Below are 21,010 nucleotides of genomic sequence, written 5' to 3'. Positions count from 1 at the left end.
ACCTCCAGAACTAGCCATTCCAAAGTTAGCATTTACAGCGAGGTTTTAATGCACTTAAGAGTATATGGTATGGCTGTATCACAGAACAGCCATAAGGAAGTATTTCTGAAAGCTGCAGAGGGGCCCAGCTCGTGCTTGGGCACCCTCTCACACAAAACCATGCACTCTGCCTTCAGGATTGTCAAGGCCTGCCATAGGAATGGCTTATAGGTTTAAATGTGTCTGTATATATGTGTGGATATAGGTAGCCTATACCACTGTAAGGGGTTCAAGCACACCCTTACCCAGGCTGCAGTAGCAGACCTGTGGTGCCATTTTGGAGTGCTTCCCAGGGGTGGCATAATATATGCTGCAGCCCCTGGTAGGCCTCTGAGGTACCTATGCCCTAGGTACATAGTATACCATATACTAGGGGCTTATAAGGCACTCCAGAATCCAATTAGATATGTTCCTAATGTACATGCAAACCATTTTAGAGAGGAAGCAGCTAGGCTGTGGTCCTGATTAGCAGGGCCACAGCCAGACTAAGGTCGAAAAACAGTGAAACACCAGCAAAAAGTGGGGGTACCCATGTGAAGCAGATCCTACTCTCCTACACTCTGGCCCCAGGCCTTTTCAAGAATAAACCAAATTCAACAAGTGGCCTGGCAGAACGTTCAAAAAAACGTTCTGTATCAAAAGGGCCCACAGACCCACCAAGTAAATCAAGACGGCGCCGCTCTTATCAAGAATCAAGATGAACTCACCTGGTGCACACAGGTCAAACAAGATAATTCTCCATTGCCGACTCTTCAGACCAAATGGTCAGATCCAGCCGGAAGACCACTAGATGAGGCACCGCCCAGTCAGACAGACGGAGCAGCTGCGAGAACTAAGCTCAATCATGTGGGGATCCCCGGTCTGCCCGCCCGCCTGACCTGACATCACCTCGTCCTCTCACCCGATTTATGGTAAGATGAGTACACCCGATGGAGTCCCTGTTTGGGCGCCAACTGAAGAAAGTGACCTAACTAGGGCCACCCAGGTAACTCTCGACCTACTCTTGCCTTCCAAGAATTGAAGAGTTTATGACGCAGTAGAGAATACAAGCATACTGGTTTATTCACATAATAATTAGTGGAGGAAGTTCAGGGTGTTAGTAGAACTGGGATTCATGCTACTTATGTAATGACCCAATATAGTGATGTTTATTCACATAATACACTGCAGTGGAGTCCAATCTGACCAGCCGCCTATGATGGCTGACGAGGGACTGACTTTAGCAAGAATAAAGTTACATTATGTATGTTGCGGAGTCCACAAAGACCCGCCTACCATGGAAAAAACACTGGTAGCTGTCGTAATACAATGGGGAAACAGAACATAAGTTTCAATTCCACAGCCTGACACAAGCTATCTACTGCCCAAGGTCATCTGGCTTATCCCCTCCACTAGATAGGTGGGAGAAGGCCTCAATGTAACAGAAAAGGCATGCATTGATGAACAGAATTCAGTGTTCAAGAAACTAAACTTCCCAATGACCATTTGGGAGGATGCACTGACCCGTACGAGGACTCAAGGCCTAATCATTGCCACATTAAATACTCGCTCCCTGCAAAAGCATCACCTAGAGGTATTCCCACTTCTGGCCGAGGGTGAGATTGACATCCTTGCTCTCTCAGAGACATGGCTGGGCACGTCTTCGACTCCGGACGTTCTAGCAGCCCTGCCTCCTGAGTTTGACGCGCTTTGGTACAATCGCCCCAATGACATCAGAGGGGGTGGTGTGGCCTTCTTGTTCAAAAAGAGTCTCAAAGTGACACAAATTGTAGCAGAAAATTGTGATTGTGCAGAGCTGTTAGGGATAAAAATATCACTTAAATCCTCATGCATCCTGCTACTGTTAGTATATCGCCCACCTCAGAGTTCACCTGAATTTAATGACATCTTCTTTGAACTACTGACAGACTTAGCCTCCAGATATAAGTCTCTTATTGTGGTAGGTGACTTCAATTACCATTGGGACAAGGTTCCCAGAGAGCCCATGGTGACAGAGTTTGAAACTAATCTATCTGCTCTGAATTTACAACAACTAGTAACGGGTCTGACCCATGTGAAGGGCCACACACTTGATCTTGTCTGGTCCTCTCTGTCCCTTATGGAGATAACTGAAGTTAACCCTTGCATTTGGTCAGACCATTCCCTAATAAAGTGCTGGGTTCCGGGGGATCCCTTGCCAGCTGTCTCAAAGCAACTGAGGAGGAAAGTTAGGTCTTGGAAGAAGATTGAGGCTGTTTCCTTAGTCTCGACCCTGCTTTCCTCTCCTCCCCCCAAGATGCCACTGACGAACCTGGACTCTGATACTACTGCCCTGATGACCTGGATCCGGTCTGCTTTAGATAAACTTGCCCCGGAGCGTTTGGAGAGGACCAGAACAAAGGGAAAGGGAGCTCCATGGTTTGACGCCTCGCTCAAGGAAAAGAAACAAGCCCTTCGTAAGGCCGAGCGAAGATGGAGACTTAACTACTGTCCAGCAGAGTCACTAACCTTTAAATCACTCCTGGCCAGTTATAAGACGGATATTCTGGTGAGGAAATCCGCCTTCTATGAAAACAGAATTAGGGAGGCCACAAACAAACAAAGGGAGACCTTTATGATCTTAAGAGAACTTACACAGCTGAGAAAAAGCCTGCGGATGATCAGCCTGACTGTGATACCTTTCAAGGCTTTTTCCTTCAGAAGGTTCAGGACATCTTAAAAGACATTACCATGATTCCAGCTGGATTGTCTCCACCATCCTGCCCAGACAGTCAGCTGGAAATCGGGGTCTTGAGTAGTTTCCCTTATATTGATGAACAGCGACTGGCGGAGCTTGTCGGCCATGTTAAATCAGGCTCCAGCACAGACCCCTGTCCCCCAAACATTTTTAAACTGGCCTTACCTGGTATTCAGCCTCAGTTGCTGAGCCTACTGAATGCCTCACTAGAAGCGGGCTACCTGCCAGTCCAGTTGAAGGAAGCTAGAGTCTCCCCACTTCTTAAGAAATTGGGTGCCGATGCTAGGGTACTGAAAAACTATAGGCCTATCTCCCAGTTGCCACTTATGAGTAAGATTTTAGAAAAGCATGTCTTAAACACCTTAGCCAGCTATCTGGAGGAACACCATCTACTCCAGGCTAGGCAGGCTGGGTTCCGGCCACAGCATAGTACAGAACTAGTTATGGCCACGGTCACCGATGAACTGAGAATAAGAGCCGACAAGAAACAACCATGCGCTCTGATTCTATTAGACCTGTCGGCAGCATTTGATACGGTCAGCCATACCATCCTGCTGGACCGTATCGCCAAGCTGGGGATAACAGGACAGGCGCTCAAGTGGCTTGAATCCTTCCTGTCAGGGCGTACTCAGAGGGTTCAGATGGGGGACCAGTTGTCTGGGATTAATGAAGTGACATGGGGTGTACCCCAGGGGTCCGCTCTCTCCCCCCTACTCTTCAACATCTACCTGCAACCGCTGATGGAGGAGCTCTCGCGTAGGAGTTGTGAAATCTTTAACTACGCAGACGATACTCAGCCACTGGTGCAGCTAGACGAAACTAAGGAGGTCCAGGAATCAGTGAGGAACGTGCTCAGATTCACGGTCAATTGGATGACTGACAACCTTTTGAAAGTGAATGCTGAGAAAACGGAGGTGCTGGTGCTCACCAACCAGGCTAATCCCTGGGGTGATCTATACTGGCCCCCGGAATTAGGAAGAACCCCCTCTCCCGGTACAGTGGTAAAAAGTCTAGGCCTTAAAATTGATGCAGACCTCACCATGGCCCCTCAAGTCTTGGCGGTGGTGGGCTCCTGCACGGGTGTGATGAGGCAACTATGCAAGCTGACTTCCATTCTTTCAGGCTCCACCCTACAAACCATCGTCTCTGCCACAGTCATCTCGAGGCTAGACTACGGCAACGCTCTGTATCTGGGTCTACCACAGAAGTTGCTGAGGAAGTTGCAGGTCTTACAGAACGATGCAGCCAGGTTGATTTTACCGAGAAACGCCCATGCAACCCCACTGGCTGCCTGTGAAGTTCAGAATTCAATTTAAATGTCTCTGTGTGGCCCCAGAGTACATTAAGCAGCGCCTGAGGAGGTATGTCCCTGGCAGAACTTTGCGCTCAGGGCAAGCCTCCAACCTGATTCAACCCCGATTTAAATTGAAAACTAAAGGAGGCAGTGCCCTCTCGGTGATTCTTCCGCAACTCTGGAATGCGCTACCGGCCAGTCTGAAGGAAGAATACACAGCTACTTTCCTTCAGGAAAAAACTCAAGACGCACCTTTTTAAAAAAGCTATATCCTCGGCCTAATCGGAGACAGTAGAGGGCTTCGGGGTGACAGTATGTTGTGTTCTTTCTGTTTAAGCGCTTAGAGACCGATGGTGATAGGCGCTATACAAAAATTTTATAACATAACATAACATTTCTCATAAATGATCAAGTAACAGTTTCCATTATAATACAAAATGGCGTCTTCGAGAACTAAAATGGTGGCATGAATGTCAAATTAACTTATATAACATCTGCACTTTTTAGTTACGTGTTAGGGGCTCATAAATATACCCTTTGGTGTTTAGACTGCAGGAGAAAAAAATACTTCAGTGTCTTTCCCTGAGGTAGACACAAGGAGATGATCGATGGAGCGCTGAAACCTTTTAGACACTCACCCCCACTCACAGATCTGGGTTTAATCCATCGTTATTTTGCTCACCATGCCACCCCAGTTCAGACATGGCCATATGCAAATCAGTCTTGACCCTGTGCCTCATGGGAACAGTCCAGCCCGAACTGCCAAGCCATGCCTTCCCTGGACCGGAAACAAGCATCCTAGGACCGGTTTCGGGGTTTCACCCCTCTTCACCCCTCTTCAGCCAGAATAGCTTGACTCCAGTGGCACAGTGAGCCTGGGACCCACGTCTGGGCATACCCTTCCCACATAGGGCGAACAGCAAAACACACAAGATGATTGACGGAATGTTGCACATTGGCATAACATTCACCCCCAGTCACAGATCTGGGTTTAATCCACCGTTCTTTAGCCCACTCTGCCACCCCAGTTCAGACATGGCCATATGCAAATTAGTCTTGACCCTGTGCCTCATGGGAACAGTCCAGCCCGAACTGCCAAGCCATGTCTTCCCTGGACCGGAATGAAGCATCCTAGGACCGGTTTCGGGGTTTCACCCCTGTTCAGCCAGGATAGCTTGACTCCAGTGGCGTAGTGAGCACGGGACCCACGTCTGGGCATACCCTTCCCACTTAGGGCGAACAGCAAAACACATGGAAAGAGGATTGTTTTTGTGCAGGATGGTGCTGACAACACAGGTACCCTTGCACCATGGTGGGTTGTTGCTAGGTTGCTGAAACTGCGCCAGAGCTGGGGGAGAGGACAGGAATGCACCGTATGATATAAATACGTTGCACTCCTGCCCTTTCACTTTGGTGTAGGGCAGCACAGCAAGCTGACTTGCTGCCCTACACATAAAACCCACAGTGGTCCAGGGGAGAACGACAACAATGATTTAAGAAATGCAGATGATCAGCTTCAGAATAGTGACTCTTTTGGGTAAACCTGCTCTACTGCACCAACAAAAATATATTTGGTTCTCGACCATGGAAAGTGCTATCTTTTGTTGCAACAACAGGAAGTTCCTTCCTGTCTCCATCCCCATTTGGATTTGAGAAGTCCACCATGGCCGTCATTAGTCTTAGTTCCCTAAGATTTTGTAAACACTTTTCAAATTGTCGAAGGACCTGAACCTGTACCCGCTGGACAACCGATGGTGCAGTTGCTTGGCTTATGGCCTTGAATGAGGCATTTTTTTTATATTGCGGCATTTTTAAAGCAACCATTTAAATAAATGCACAGTGTTTTAGTTCATATCAAGAGATCTGGCATTTTATTGTGTTATCTGTAAACAGATCACTGTGACATGTCTTGTCATGTGGTCTAGTGTGTAGCTGTGTGGCAGGTACTTGGACACAGGGCACAGTCTTTTCTTTACCAGTACATGGATCTGTGTAAATGTTTTTGCTAACAAGCATGTGCCTTACTTTTTCAAATAGTTGCAAACTAAAGTCCATATCTCTGTCCATCCTAGACCCTGGCAATTACACTTCCTATCATCCGGCCCCCGGCTGTTTTAGTTCGGTTCATCCAATTGATTTTTAGGAAACCTGAGACTTAAAACACTCTAAAATTGTTACCTATGTGGCATAGGTGCCTGAATAGCAGTTAGACGTGTCCATGTGAGAGTGTGGTGTGTGTGTGTGTGAGCAAGTCCATGTGAGAGAGAGAGAGAGAGTGTGTGTGTGTGTGTGTGTGAGCATGTCTCTGTGACAGTGTGTGTGAGAGCATGTTCATGTCAGAGTGTGTGTGTGTGAGCATGTCCATGTGAGTGTGTGAGTGTATGTGTGTGTGAGCATGTCCATGTGAGAGTGTGAGTGTGTGTAAGCATATTCATGTGAGTGTGTGTGTGTGTGTGTGTGTGAGCATGTCCATGTGAGAGTGTGAGTGTGTGTGAGCATATCTATGTGAGAGTGTCCATGTGAGAGTGAGAGTGTGAGTGTGTGTGAGCATATCCATGTGAGAGTGTGTGTGTGTGCATGTGTGAGCATGTCCATATGACAGTATGTGTGTCTGTGTGTGAGCATGTCCATGTGAGTGTGTCTGTGTGTGTGAGCAAGCCCATGTGAGAGAGAGAGTGTGTGTATGAGTGTTTGAGCATATCCATGTGAGAGTGTGTGTGTGAGCATATCGGTGTGTGTGTGTGAGCATGTCCAATGAGAGTATGTGTGTGTGTGTGTGTGTGAGCATGTCTATATGAGAGTGTGTGTGTCTGCGTGTGAGCATGTAAGCATGTCCATGTGAGAGAGAGAGTGTGTCTGTGTGTGAGCATGACAATGTGAGAGAGACAGAGAGTGTGTGTGTGTTTGAGAGTATGTCCATATGAGAGTGTGTGTCCTTGTGTGTGTTCTGAGATACACTATTTACTTTTCTGATTAACTTCGGTGCAACTGAAAAGGTAAATTCTGCCATTACTACACTTGTTAACATGGTAAATATATACACACATAGAGCTAAACATTACTTGTACTTATTGCACAGGACATACAGATTAAATAATGGTAAAATGAAGATAGAATGCTTTCTGCTTCTTCCCAAAAGAATTTGCGTTCAAAAAGTCTTTGACTCTAATGTCTCACGCAAGGACAGTTCAAAGTTTGTTATGAAAGCAGCTTAGTTCAGAGCTCTTTCCACAAATATCAGCCTTCCTGACTATGTATTTTCCCTCTGTAAAACATATTCCACCTGCATATCACTACTAGCTCACTTGATTGCAATCATATATGTTTCTTAATATCCTAAATATTTTTTTGCCAGGTTCTAAAGATGAAGCAGGGAACACGTCGGGAGCCCGAAGGATCGTCCTTGTGGGTAAATCTGGTGTTGGAAAAAGTGCGACTGGGAACAGCATCCTTGGGGCCAAAGGGTTTCTGTCTAAAGCAAGTTTGAAGTCAGTAACGGCCGCTTGTGAGAAAAAGAGCTGCTGTCAGAACGGGAGAGAAGTTTCAGTTGTGGACACACCAGGGTTTTTTGACACCAAGTTGTCTAATTCACAAACAGTAATGGAAGTCAGTAAGTGTGTGGTCCTGTCCGCCCCGGGCCCCCATGCTATCCTTGTGGTGATGCAGGCTGGACGTTTCACCAAAGAGGAAGCGGACGCAATAACAATTATTCAAGACTTATTTGGAAAGAACGCAGCAAAGTACATCGTCATTTTGTTCACACGAAGAGATGACCTAGAGGGTCAGAGGGTCGAGAAGTTTGTGGAAGAGGCGGAGGGGAAGTTGAAAACGTTGTTACAAAAATGCAGGATGCGCTACTGCGCCTTCAACAACAGAGCAACTGGAGAAGAGCAGGAGAGGCAGGTCTCTGAGCTCCTGGGCTTGATAGACAAAATGGTGGAAGGGAATGGAGGGAAGTGCTACAGTACTGAGGCGTTCCAGATGGCAGAACAGCTACTTAAAGAAAAGGCGGAAAAACACCGGAAAAAATATGAGCAGAAAAAGGAGGAGAAGTTAAAAAAATTAAGAAGTAAATATGAAACAGAAATGAACAGAATTGAAAAAGGAAATGCTGAAGACAAAGAGAACCAGAGAGAGATCTGTACTGAGGATTGCCAGATAAAAACAAAAGAAATAGAAAGCGATTACGAAGAACTTGTGAAAGGCACCCGCGAAGAAGCTGAACGAGATGTCTTACATGAGGTCTTACATTTCCTGAAAACAGCAGGTGTTGGAGTGTTGGTGGGGGGGGCGGTGGGGACATGTGTTGGGGTTGTAGGCGGTCCTGTGGGCATGGCCGCGGGAGCAGCTCTCGGGGCAGCAGTGGGCGGGACTCTGGGACCTCTCATCACATATCAGTCAGTGAGAGCTATTCTTAGGGGGATAATGAAAGAACAGGCTCCGTCACTGCAAGAAATGTCTGTTTCTCCAGCCCCAAACATTCCATAATATCTGCCATTTCTTCAGAAGCCAGCCCAGTATTTCACAATCTCTGCTACTTAGCTGGCAACCATCCGAATATTCGAAAACTTCACTATTCAGAAATCCACTGGCTAATCCACTGGTAGAGATGACGTACTCTTTAACCAGCAGATCTTCACTTAGTTGGCATGAACAACAAGCATTGGCATAGCCAATAGGTCTCGCCTTTGGGACCCTATAAGTGTTTATCCATGCAACACTTGCATAACTAAATATTTATAAGGTCCCAAAAGCGAGACCTATTGGCTATGCCAAGAGGCCGTGCGGCCGCGAAAGTGAAAGGCAATTCTCCTCAGCACCTTAAGACTTCCTGTAGGCCATGTAATGTGTTATCAGTAATTATTTTATAACTCCTGTGAATCAATAGTCAATATTCCGGCTGTATCGGCCAGCATGGGGCGCTTTTACAAAAAAGCAATTACAATACAATATGTCTCGCACTTGCGAGAGTTTTGCTATTGGCATTAGGAAGCTTCTTCAGTTAACTCCAAGCGCCTGACACCGGAGGTTTCAAGGTAGCAAGCTTGCTCCTGGGCACCTGAAGAAACATAATTACGGAGGCTGCGGACCCCGATTTACTTATTGAATCCAGAGCACACGGTGATTGCTAATTTTCGAATTACCTATTTGCCCTGAGCTCATGACGCCGGAGAGATTTATGAAGCACGCTGTGCCCCTGATTTTGGAATACACCAATGAGGAGGATCTAACTCTGAGGACTGGATGAGACATAAATTCCCCCACGAGGAGGAGTTTATAAGTTCATCAGTCTCCATCAATACATGAATTGTTAAGTCGTTTTTAAGTTCAGCAGGATGGCCACAATTGGGCTGCCTAGCAAGGAACATTACCGGTAACTGGAGTTACAGGTCGCCTTGTACTGACGGCGAGGTCAAGCATTTGGGCATTTCACTGAGACAATCCTAGAAGGCGATACACAAATATTGTTCATAGTCCTGATGAAGACCCCATGGTGATGCTTTTTTACACTCACACGTTCTAAAGGGGTCGAAACGTCGACGTACATACAAACAAGCGTTGCCGCCCAACCAGACAATTGTAGCTAAAAGGATTGACTCTAGGTCTTTTTATTGTTGATATCACCCTGTGCTAAACCAGCTATGTTATATATGTATCATTTGTTATGTTTCAGCTGTAATGTGATATACGTGTAAAACAGCTTTTGTTTTCACCTCCCCAGTGTTTCACCATTGTGAAAAAACCAAGTTCAGTAGTCGTGTTTTTGTGTATATGTCTTGTGTCTTATCACCAATTCTTGAAAGCATATTAACGCTTTACTTGTGTTATCAGATATTATTTTATCATTCTTGTGAATTAATGGTCAATATTCCAGCTGGGGCACTTTTACAAAAAAAAGCATTTGCAATTCAATAGGTCTCGCATTTGCGACAGTTTTGCAATTGGCATTGTAAATGACAACGCCTTTTATTTATCTGTTTTAAAAACAACACATAAATAAAAGGAATTGTTATTTAATGCCAATAGCTCACACTCTCGTAAATGCGATACCTATTGCCTTGCAAATGCGTGTTTCCATTTGCACCCCGAGCTGTGCTGTGCTTTAGAATTACTGCACACTCTGCCGCCACAGTGCCCACTTCTCTTTCTGTTGGAAGGCGGCAGCTGTTAAACGTGATTACCCACATTGGCACACGCTTGTTATGGTAAAGGCTGAAAGAAAAGGGTCGGCAACTTGAAGAAGTCACCTACACTCAGAGAAAACAGAGAATAACAGCAAACATTGGCAAAGCCAGTAGGTTTCGCCTAGGCGAGGTCTATTGGCTTTGTAAATAATTTATCAATAATTTGTAGACATGTTGCACAGCAGTGGTGCTGCTCGGCAACATGTGTGAAAGTAAGGAAAATAAAAGCAGTATGAGGCGGGCAGCGCAAGCACAGCAGGGTTTCCTGGTGCTGTAGAATGAGGGTTAAAGCGACAGGTTCAGAAATGCAGTTACTGTTCGACGAATTCAGTTGTTTTTACATATGAAAGTATGCATATGTGTGCTTGTCTGTGTGTGCTTGCGGCGTACGTGTGCCGCACATTGATAGAAATGGATGGACAGGTGGATGGACAGGTGGATGGACAGGTGGATGGACAGGTGGATTGGTTTTACTTATTTATATATTTAGAATGAAACACTTTATAATTTGAGACATGAACGTTGTGTGGCGCCTTCTCAAAAAAGAAAATGAAACGACGCAAGTGTATTTCACATCCTTGGCTTTATTAAAAGTAAAATGTGTCTTTGCAGGGCGAGTTATCCCACGCCGTGGGGGTTCAGATTCAGTGGTAGGAATCTCACCCATGCACTGGGCACCTGCCCTTTGGTGGCAAAGGGCGGAAGTGTCATTAAAAGGAATCTGCTGTTCCTAAACGTAAGAATTGTGTGTGAGGGGAATCGAACACTGAAACGGGTGTGCTTATCGCATGTCGTTCACATAAATCTGTTTAATACATGTTAATTGGATTGTAGATGTTCAGCATCCGAGCCATTTAATTAAAGATTGGATTCAAATTCAGATTAATAGTGCTGTAACATTTTTTTCTTTCCTTCTATATTGAAAATAAATATATAAAATTAATTTACCAAAATATTTATTAACTTTTTTAATGATTAACAAACATAGAATAATACTTTAATTCAGTTTACCATTATTTACGATGGAGTTTTATTTTAAGTTCCTATTTTCAATAGTTTCTATGGAAGGGTGTCGCGGTACAACCGGTTGACCATGTGTGCTGCTGGACTCACTACCCTTTCTTATTGACACAGTAACTCACACTTTTAGATTTGGCTCAATCACCTTTTTAGGTCTCGCCTACGCAGCAGACGACCTTTAGCTGACACTCTGCTCTTTTTGGAAGCACATACTCATGCTTTCGGTGGCACCCACCTTGCGGGAGCGTGCAGGTGCGCGCCACAAGCACGAGTATGGGCTTCCATAAAGAACAGACTGCGCGCGCACGCATGCACGCACCACTCCCGGGCTTGTCTCATTTGCTTCCTTCTTAATCGTTGGCTTTCCTTTCTCTGGTTTTGTTTGTCCCTCCCATGAAGTACAGCAATTCTGCAATGTTTTGGAATGGATGCGTGAAACTGCTTGAAAGGGAACTTTATTTATTTATGTTTTTCCTCTCGATCTTGTGCGCTTGTCCTTTTAAATGTCTAAATCCTCAATTGCTCTCTCACCTCCCTGTTTCGTTGCTTTTTGCGGCTCACCCACACTCCCCCAAATTCATGTCTGAGTCTCACACCCTTCACTGGTCCTATATTGCTACAGACACCCCCCACTCACCCTCTGCACACACACACACACACACACACACAAGCACGCTCACACACACACACACACAATCAATCAATCAATCAATCAATCAATCCCTGCATTTGTAAAGCGCACTACATACCCGAGGGGGTCTCAAGGCGCTGGGGGGGGGGGAAGTCTTCTGAAGGCCAGCAGGTCCTGGGTCTGTCGTAGGATGGTGGGGAGAGTGTTCCAGGTCTTGGCGGCGAGGTAGGAGTGATTTATTTATTTTTCCATGGATTTGTGCACTAGCAGTAGTGGTTGTGAACCTGAAAAGACCCGCCACACACGTCTACCCTAACTTACACAAATGGCTAATCAAGACAGCCACAGATAAAGAATGCCAAACAATCTGGTAATGCTGGTTTTACTTTAATATACAAAGGAGTTTTCAGTGAATTGGGGAAAATAATCTCACATTCCACATTTCTGGGGTAGACAGGAACACAGCTACGGCAGTGGCACACCTCACTTCAGAGTGTACAATCAATGCTAAACCAGATTTGCTTCTACCAGACCTCTCAAGCCCTGACAGGAAGGGTAATGAAACTATGGGGGGTGTTAGTATACTTTATTCACGTCCTTCCAAACACAAGGAAACACACGAGGCTGATTCAGGAATGGTTAAATACCCAATGGTCACACGCCACGAGAAATTGGAAGGATCTAGTGGTTGGAAAATCCAAGGTCGTCCGGGAAATCTGGTGATTGAATTCAGACCAATAAACTCTCACAACAAAATACATAAATTAAATAAATAAACAAAAAGTGAGGGCGACTAAAAATATGTGCACTGGCAGCAGAATTGGATGAGTAGGGCAAGAACAGCCACAATCCAATGTAATGGAGCACTTCAACAGACAATATTTCATTTTGCTGTCGCACCACCAATGTTTACACTAATGTACATCAGTGAACTGTAACATAAGCAGAAGCCAGAAAGACAATGTCAGGGTCTCCATTTCCGAAGTGGACCAGAGGAACCAACACATTTTTATTGTTTTTATTTATTACACTTTTTCGATATGCTAGACGGCAGCCACACTTCTCTGCAACATAACTTTAACACCTTGGCATTGCCAATAGCTCTAGCTTAACACTTAAAAGGTCCCAAAGGCGAGACCTATTGGCTATGCCAATGCTTGTTCATGGTTGTAATGTGCGAGTCTACACTTCTTAGTAACTTTACACTTGGATTTTGTGAATAACGAAAAGTAGTAAGCTTCTCAAAGGTGTAAGAGTAAATTACACATATGAATTTGTAAGTTAATAATGTGAATAGCGCCCATTGCATTTGAATGTTCATGATCCTCCTTTCGATGGTTCTTGAGGGAAAGCATTGTGTTTGTTTCGACCTTCTTTCCAGGGGAGATTGTGCTTGCTTTGTATCTCAGATCTGGCACCCTAGTCCTAGTTTGTTGTGACCAGTAGCACTCTTGGGACAGTTCAGGCTGAGATTGGCCCACATTACACTGTCTGCCATTGGCTGAGCCTCAGGTAGGCTCCAGCCTGGGAGTCAGGCTGTGATTGGTTGGAATGGTGGCAGCGCTGATAGCGGTCCTGCACGGAGAGCTGAATGACATTGATGTTGTTTTTCAAATTAAAAGCATCATCACAGCCCTGAATGCTTGGAGCTTCAAGGACTCGTCAGCCGTATAATTAGACAAGGTGTGTGCATGGGGGCTCACAAAAGCACTGGGCGTCAGGGAAGAAGGGGATTGCCTCACAGTGGAAGAAACCTTGAATTTCTAGCAAATAAAGTTGCTGACGATACCTTCAGGAGGAGTAGAAGACAATGGGGCACAGGCGAGGTTCAAGACAGGAAAATGCATCTAACATTCCCAGTAAACTCATGAGTTTGATCTGTTATTCTTCTATTTGTTGGGCATATTATGCTCAATTATTGGACAACGTCATAGCTGTCACTTGGAACCAGTAACATTAAATACAAACTTTTGTGTTTTTCCACTAAAAAGACTCAACGATTATCAAATTTTGTGTGTTCAATTGAGATTATCTGGTAAAACAATATCAAGCTGGAATCCCACACGCTGCCCACCAATGTGAGAAGTTGGCCTGATATATGCTGTCCACTAATGAAAGTGGGCACCTTGTACCAGTCCAAACAACCCCTTCTGGTGATAGGTTAAAGACGACCTTTATTGAAAGCTATCCTAGTGGTAGCTATGGAGAGCAGCCTTCAGGCTAAGTCTTGAAGGAATGTAAAGCAGCTTGTTTTACCAGTCTATAATCTCGTTAACGACCAACTAAAAGAGATCCACACCAGGTATATATATAAAATATATGTATTTATTACTAAACACACCCCTCAAGTCACTTTAAGAGGCTAGAGTTCGAAGTACATAAGTTTCAAGTCAGTTATCTACAGTAAAAGCACAAATACACGTCTGTTCCCTAGGGGCGTACCAAACCATATACCAATAAAGTGGTATAAGAACCACGACTGAGCTAGACACAGGGCCTAGAGCCTCTAGAGGTGCTTGGACCCCAAGGAACCACCCAAGGTAGTTACACAGGTGACCCGCCGAGGACGCGTGCAGTGTTAGAACACAGGCGCGAATCGCCGTTAACTTCTATGGGGAAAGTCGCGGTTGGAAATTAAGAGTTTACGGACACTTGGAGGATGACTACAAGCAAACCCTTTTGGACTTAGAGGTGTCTAAGGCCAACACCCACGGGAGCACTGGAGTACTCGAGTTACCTCACCCAGGGAAGCCGGGTGCATAGGTGTCAAATGGTGTCGGGTCACGGCGTCGTTTTCAATGGAAGCTGAACCAGAAGTGCTGCTCTGCTGCCGTGAAGAGGAGAAGTGTCCAAAGAGATCCAAGCCTGGATCGAAGATGGAAGGAACCTGAAAGCAGAGAGGACAGAGTCTGGGTCAATAGCCAGTGACCAGGGGCACGATAGGCGAATGCCCACCGAGGTCGGGTGCTTCAGGTGAGTTGCCGGGTGTCTTAACTCTTCAGCCACGAGGTCCAGGAGGCGTCGACGATGACCAGGAGCTGGTATGGAGCTGTCCCACAAAGTCTGTAGAGTGCTGCGGTGTCGGCGACCGGATTGGCCCCAGCAAGCCACTGGGAATCAGAGTTTTGATGTCGGTGCAGACCAGCAAGGTCTGAGGGACTCACCTAGCAAGGGTAAGTCAGGGCACATCTGGAGCAACCAGGGAGACCCAAGCAGAAAAGGAGTTGCCTTCGTGGGGACCCACTAGCCAACGGACTAGCGATCACGAAGGAGCCTCGAACTGTCGCACTGGAAACTGGCCCACACCTCACTCGTGGAGTGGAGGCCAGAGATCGTCGGTGCTCAAGGCTAGGGCTACTCGGAGCCCAAAGCACAACTTTGAGGGAGACCAGGAAGATGATGTACCTGCAAAAGTCCATGGTGTTCAGGGGTCACGGTGCCACATCACCCACGATAGCCCTGAGTCTTCAGCTTTGCTGTGGACTCAGGGTAGCCTCTGGGAAGTCTGGAAATCCAACTCTGGTGACTTCAGCGTCCGGCGGGAGCTTCAGTGATGCAGACCGGACAGTTGCGTCTTTGGTGCCTGCCAAGCAGGGGAGTCACTCCTTGACCCCAAGGGAGATTTCTTCAGTCTTCTAGTCGAAATAGAAAGTTGAAGGTCCAGGATATATGTTGCAGAGTTTCGTCCAGGGTAATCTGAAGTCTCAAGGACTGAGTTCCTATACTTATAGGAAGATAGGGGGTTGGACACACTGTGGGGACCCACCTATGGGAGGGTTTGGAAATAGGGGTGGTTACACCAATTTCCTTTGTCCAGTTTCGCGCCAGAGCAGGGGCAGGTAGCCCCTGCAACCGGTTTGAACTGGACTATGGACAGGGACACCAAATGTGCCCCCAGTGCAGGACTTCAAAGCACCAGAGAGTGCTCCCGCCCAGCCCCAATACACATCTGCCTGTCTGACAGGAAACCTATTTTCCAGTCCTCCCCTGCCAGAGTTTCGGTCAGCAGCAGGAGGCCAGACCCGTATCTGTGGCAGCGGCATCCATTTTGTGATGCCAGGGCTTTAGAAAGTCTTTACCAGTTAGACAAGTGTGTACATTTCTCTCCCTCTAGAAGGATGGAATGCTACCCCCGCCGCCAGAACTGGTGGGGAGGTAGTATTCCAAAGTGTTTGACACCAAACACGACATGTTTCCGTGCAGCCAGTCCAAAGTTAGCATTTACCGCAAGGTTCTAATGCACTTAAGAGTATATGGTCAGGCTGCACCACAAACCGCATCAGAGGAGGTACTCCGAACGCTGCAGAGGGGCTCTGCTCATGCAGGGGCACCCTCTCACATAAAAACCAAGCACTCTGCCTTCAGGATTGTTAAGGCCTGCTGCCATAGGAGTGACTTATAGGTTTTATATGTGTGTGCAATGGTAGTGATATAGGTAGCCTATACCACAGTAAGAGGTGCAAGCACACCCTTACCCAGGCTGCAGTAGCAGACCTGTGGTGTCATTTTGGAGTACTTCCCAGGGATGGTATAATACATGCTTCAGCCCCTGGTAGGCCTCTGAGGTACCTATGCCCCAGGTACATAGTATACCATATACAAGGGGCTTATAAGGCACTCCAGAATCCAATTAGATATGTACCTAATGTACATGCAAACCATTTTAGAGAGGAAGCAGCTAGGCTGGGGTCCTGATTAGCAGGGCCACAGCCAGACTAAGGTTGAAAAACAGTGAAACACCTGCAAAAAGTGGGGTACCCATGTGAAGCAGATCCTACTCTCTTATACTTAAGTTTGGTTAATCTGCAATGTTATTTATTAAAGCAGGATTATTATTAGATGAAGAGCTCACTTGTATAAAATAGGAAATATGTTGGTATGGGCAGTACAATGATGTAACACAAAACAATGTCCTCGCCCCCTGTAGAAGGTGATAAAGGGCCCCTAAGTCTCCAAGACTCACAAATATCTATTGACCGTGGACCCACCGAATGAATGTCGCCCCAGAGCGTTGTTGACACCCTGTGCCACAGAGACCTGTATTACACTTCTGGGGCTGTTTTATTTTATATGCAGGAATGATTAATTAATTAAAACACTCCTATATAATGATGAGAAGAATTTGTTTCCCTACTGTACATTTATAATTCATGTAAACAATGCATTGTTTTTTAACCTATAAAAGCAATATAGATTTTTGAAAACTTTGGTCCAGAATTGCTTTTATAGGTTAAAAAAAAATGCATTGCTTCACTCAGTGTGCATTCTCCACAGGACCCTAGACATCCCTGCTGTGAAGACACGAGAGGAAAGGGGCCACCGGGAATCGTCCTAAACGTAACCAGGGTCCTGCTGAATTTGAAGCAGGAGCCACCATTACTGTATATGACGTACCAGCGAAGAAGTATGCCAGGACTTGTCTTTCTTGTGTAGTTTGTTATATTTCTTCATTTGTCCTTCCCTTTCCGTGGAAATCCCCACTTTTCTCTTTTCCTACGACACCAGACGGGTGTGGTGAAGGGTACACAAGTTTATATAAACACTTACAGGTCAGTGAATGACCGCTCCTTTCTCTCCCCCTTTATGAGCCTCTGGGGAAGATCAAAGAGAAGGCAAGAAGGAGGACGCAAGACCATCAGAGAAAGGGGAGGAAACCCCGAAGAATACAGAAATATCCCGCCTAACACTAATAAAAACGGACAACATTAAGAAACGCATACAGCCTCCGCGTCTGTTTCTGCGGCCTGCGCTCCCGCAGTGATTGGAAGTGACTGATCAAAAATGTTACCCATGCCTGTCTATAGTTTTTGTGCTGTTTTGTAAGCTAGTGTTTAACTCTCTGGTCTCGGGTTTCCTCCCGGCTTCTCTGAGGGGTCTGTTCCACATTTTCTGTAATGCCATAGTTTGTATGGAAGTAGTGCGTTGTTTTAGTCCAGCACCAACCTGTTGCCTAACTGGCTGTCGGAATTCTCTAAGAAGTTCAGTACAGAAATGTAGCCAGTCAGTTCAGTTATCGGAGAGCAGCTGGTCATCGGGTTATAATGTGAGATGAGCCGCTGACACTCGTTCATGGCAGTAGTACTAATGGCATGTTCCATTTTAAACACTTAAAATCTTGTGAATGAGCCCCTTGATGTGTAACTTTGGATGGTTTGTGGTGTGCTTAGGTTAGGCAATGGTGGTAATCTGTGGGCGATGATCAAGTCACGATACACTCTAAGAGCATGTCACGATACACTCTCAGAGCATGTCACGATACACTCACAGAGCATGTCACGATACACTCTCAGAGCATGTCACGATACACTCTCAGAGCATGTCACGATACACTCACAGAGCATGTCACGATACACTCTCAGAGCATGTCACGATACACTCACAGAGCATGTCACGATACACTCTCAGAGCATGTCACGATACACTCTCAGAGCATGTCACGATACTGTCATTTTCCATCTATGGAAGCAACCAGCTGTTGCAGATGGTGTAGTCTAAGTAGGAATGCTTTTAAGCATTTGTCCAGTTTGGCGGGGTACCACTTGAGAACCCACGCTATAAAGCTGTAAAACCAGGAGTTCACCTAAGTTGCAACGCAGTTGTCCATTTGGTTTTACCTGGTCCTTAAGTCCAGATCGAAAGGTTAAGAAAAGGTTAAAAAAGGTTGGTGTTAAAGTCTCCTGTGAGCAAACCATCTCCCTGAGCCAGGTCACAGAATTGAAATTAGTCGGTCTTGCCCAGCACGCTTTGTGCTCTGGGATTGCTATCAGCGAGGGGAGATGTTGTCTTCACGACTTGATGTTGATTTCAAGCAGCTAACTCTCTCGAAAAGATATCGGTTCAACAATGTTCTTTAGGCTACATGAAGTGCATCTGGATAAGCCCCCCTTTAGGCGTCCAAATGTATGGTCTCGGACCGCCAGCTTCCAAGGTTGGATGAATTCGGTTATAGTATGGATTTGAGTGGCCAGCTTCCAATGTTCGATGAATCCGGTTATAGGATGGATTTGAGTGGCCAGCTTCCAATGTTCGATGAATCCGGTTATAGGATGGATTTGAGTGGCCAGCTTCCAATGTTCGATGAATCCGGTTATAGGATGGATTTGAGTGGCCAGCTTCCAATGTTCGATGAATCCGGTTATAGGATGGATTTGAGTGGCCCACGTAGAGCAAGAAAACCATGGCCGGAAAAGTAACTCCGGAGTATTCCTTTTCTGTCGGAGGCCACTGATGTTCCAGGATTGCACCTGGGGTCTAGTTCCGGTTAAAGGTTGTATTTGGGAACTATTGGTGTGCACTCTAAGCATGCTTTCTTCAAGCATCTTCTGGGATTGTTCTAACATCTGCTTCAACATCTAAACTAAAACATCTGCAGCTTTAACAGATTTGAATAAATACGTGTGATGTGATAATATTTCGAGTTTGTAAAGGGCACAAGCAACAACAGCTGCTGTTTCTGGGGTGGAAACCCATGATTTCTCAAGTCTTCCTTGTAATTACCTCTTCTCGGTTTGAATCTAGATATGGCTGCTTGACATCCGGGTATGAGCTGCAGAGTCTTCAGCATGGCCATTCAATTTTATGTCAAGACATGCAAGGCAACATTTCCAAGTCTTGAAGATTAGGAGGTATAATTACTACATGAATATCCTCCAGATTCATACTTGTTTTGTTTCAATTCTTCCCAAATCAATCCTTTTAACGTGCGCCAGTTTGCATTACCACAAACATTGTAATTCAATATTGAGGCATTATGAAGCCTCAGCAAGGGCGTATATTTAGCTATAGTCTTACTTTGCAATGGGGGGTCGAAGTTCAAAAGTTGTCAAATACACTGTATTAGTAGTGTCTGATTTAATATGAAGGATACATGTAATAGGAGGGAAGTGAGTTTTGCTGTCAATCAATCAAAATCAGCAGCATTCGATTTCATATTATGATAATCATAAAAGCATACATAGATAAATTCATTTATCAACATTTCTAATATCACAAATAAAGAAGAAAGTTAAGAAGTGTTAAAATCTATCATTGTCCCCATGTTTAAAAAAGGAGACAGGCGGATCCTAGATGCTATCGCACAATATCCCTCCCGGACTCCACAATCTTGGGGAGGATTATTCTAGATGGACACTATGACTGGAGGGTGGAGGACCATGTGTTGACTGATGCCTAATATGGCTTTAGGAAGGATACAGGGACCATGGAGCAATGCTTAAATCTTCACCTTATAGTTAGCAAACATACATTAGCGAATCAGGGCTTTCTATATTTCTGCTTCGCAGATCTCTCTAGCACCTTCGATCTAGTGTACCATTCAACCTTATGGAAAACCCTGATTCATATGGGCGCCCCCATGGATATCTTCACTCACCTATCTCAGATGTATTCTTCAATGAGCTCTCGCATAAGATATGGGCGGGGGCGAGTGTTAAAAGAGGAATAAGACATGGGTGTGTCATAGCTCCTACCCTTTTCTCTCTTTATGTGAGTGGGATTGTTAAGGGGCTCCAAGAGCTAGATGCCGATGCACCAAGAATTGGACCTTGACCCACCTCAGTGCTCTTTCACGCCAACTTTGAGGTGTGGATGTCTAGAACTGCAAACGGGCTCCGAAAACTGAACAATGGTTTCGTCGGAGAAGAAAGATCTTAAATTAAAATTGTCCAAGTCCATTAGTATGGTGTGTGGAAGAGGTAGAGCTAAAAACAAAACATTTTTCGTCAGGGACCACAAACTAATAGAAGTAAATAATTTTGCTTACTTGGGTGTCCTTTTTCAAGCTCCGGCTCCTGGAATCCCCATTTAGAATTAGCAAATTCCAAATTTGCTAGATCCATCGAGACTTTGTTTAGGTTTGCAACAAAGTTGGCAACAAACCTATTCATGAAATGGTACAACTCTGCATGAGTAAATGCATCCCGACAGCCACTCTCGGAGCAATTCTCTGAGGGATGAGGGGACACAATATTCTGCAAACCCAGGAAAACTCCTTTCTGGCTAGGCTCCTTGCTGTTCTGCGTACCATACCTACTATAATCACTCAAAGACAGCCAAGTGTCATTTTCGTGGAAGATACACTTGACTTGAGTGCGATGATCGGCTGGTACAATAACTGGAGTAAATCA

At 45.5% G+C, this 21,010-nt stretch overlaps 1 protein-coding gene across 1 annotated transcript in view; it reads left to right on the top strand.

Annotated features, from left to right (window-relative positions):
- The window catches only part of LOC146839304 (GTPase IMAP family member 7-like), a 52,905-nt gene extending 41,791 nt beyond the window's left edge, over positions 1-11,114 (top strand). The window contains exon 4 of the mRNA XM_085651337.1: positions 7,405-11,114. Coding sequence (XP_085507463.1) covers positions 7,405-8,537 — 1,133 coding nt within the window. The 3' untranslated portion in view covers positions 8,538-11,114. The remainder of the gene's footprint in view (positions 1-7,404) is intronic.
- The last annotated feature ends 9,896 nt before the right edge of the window (positions 11,115-21,010 follow it).

Source organism: Triturus cristatus, chromosome 4_1 (assembly GCF_964204655.1).
Source record: "Triturus cristatus chromosome 4_1, aTriCri1.1, whole genome shotgun sequence".
Taxonomy (NCBI): domain Eukaryota; kingdom Metazoa; phylum Chordata; class Amphibia; order Caudata; family Salamandridae; genus Triturus; species Triturus cristatus.
Note: the sequence above shows the minus strand (reverse complement) of the source record. Positions and strands in the feature narration are given on the sequence as shown.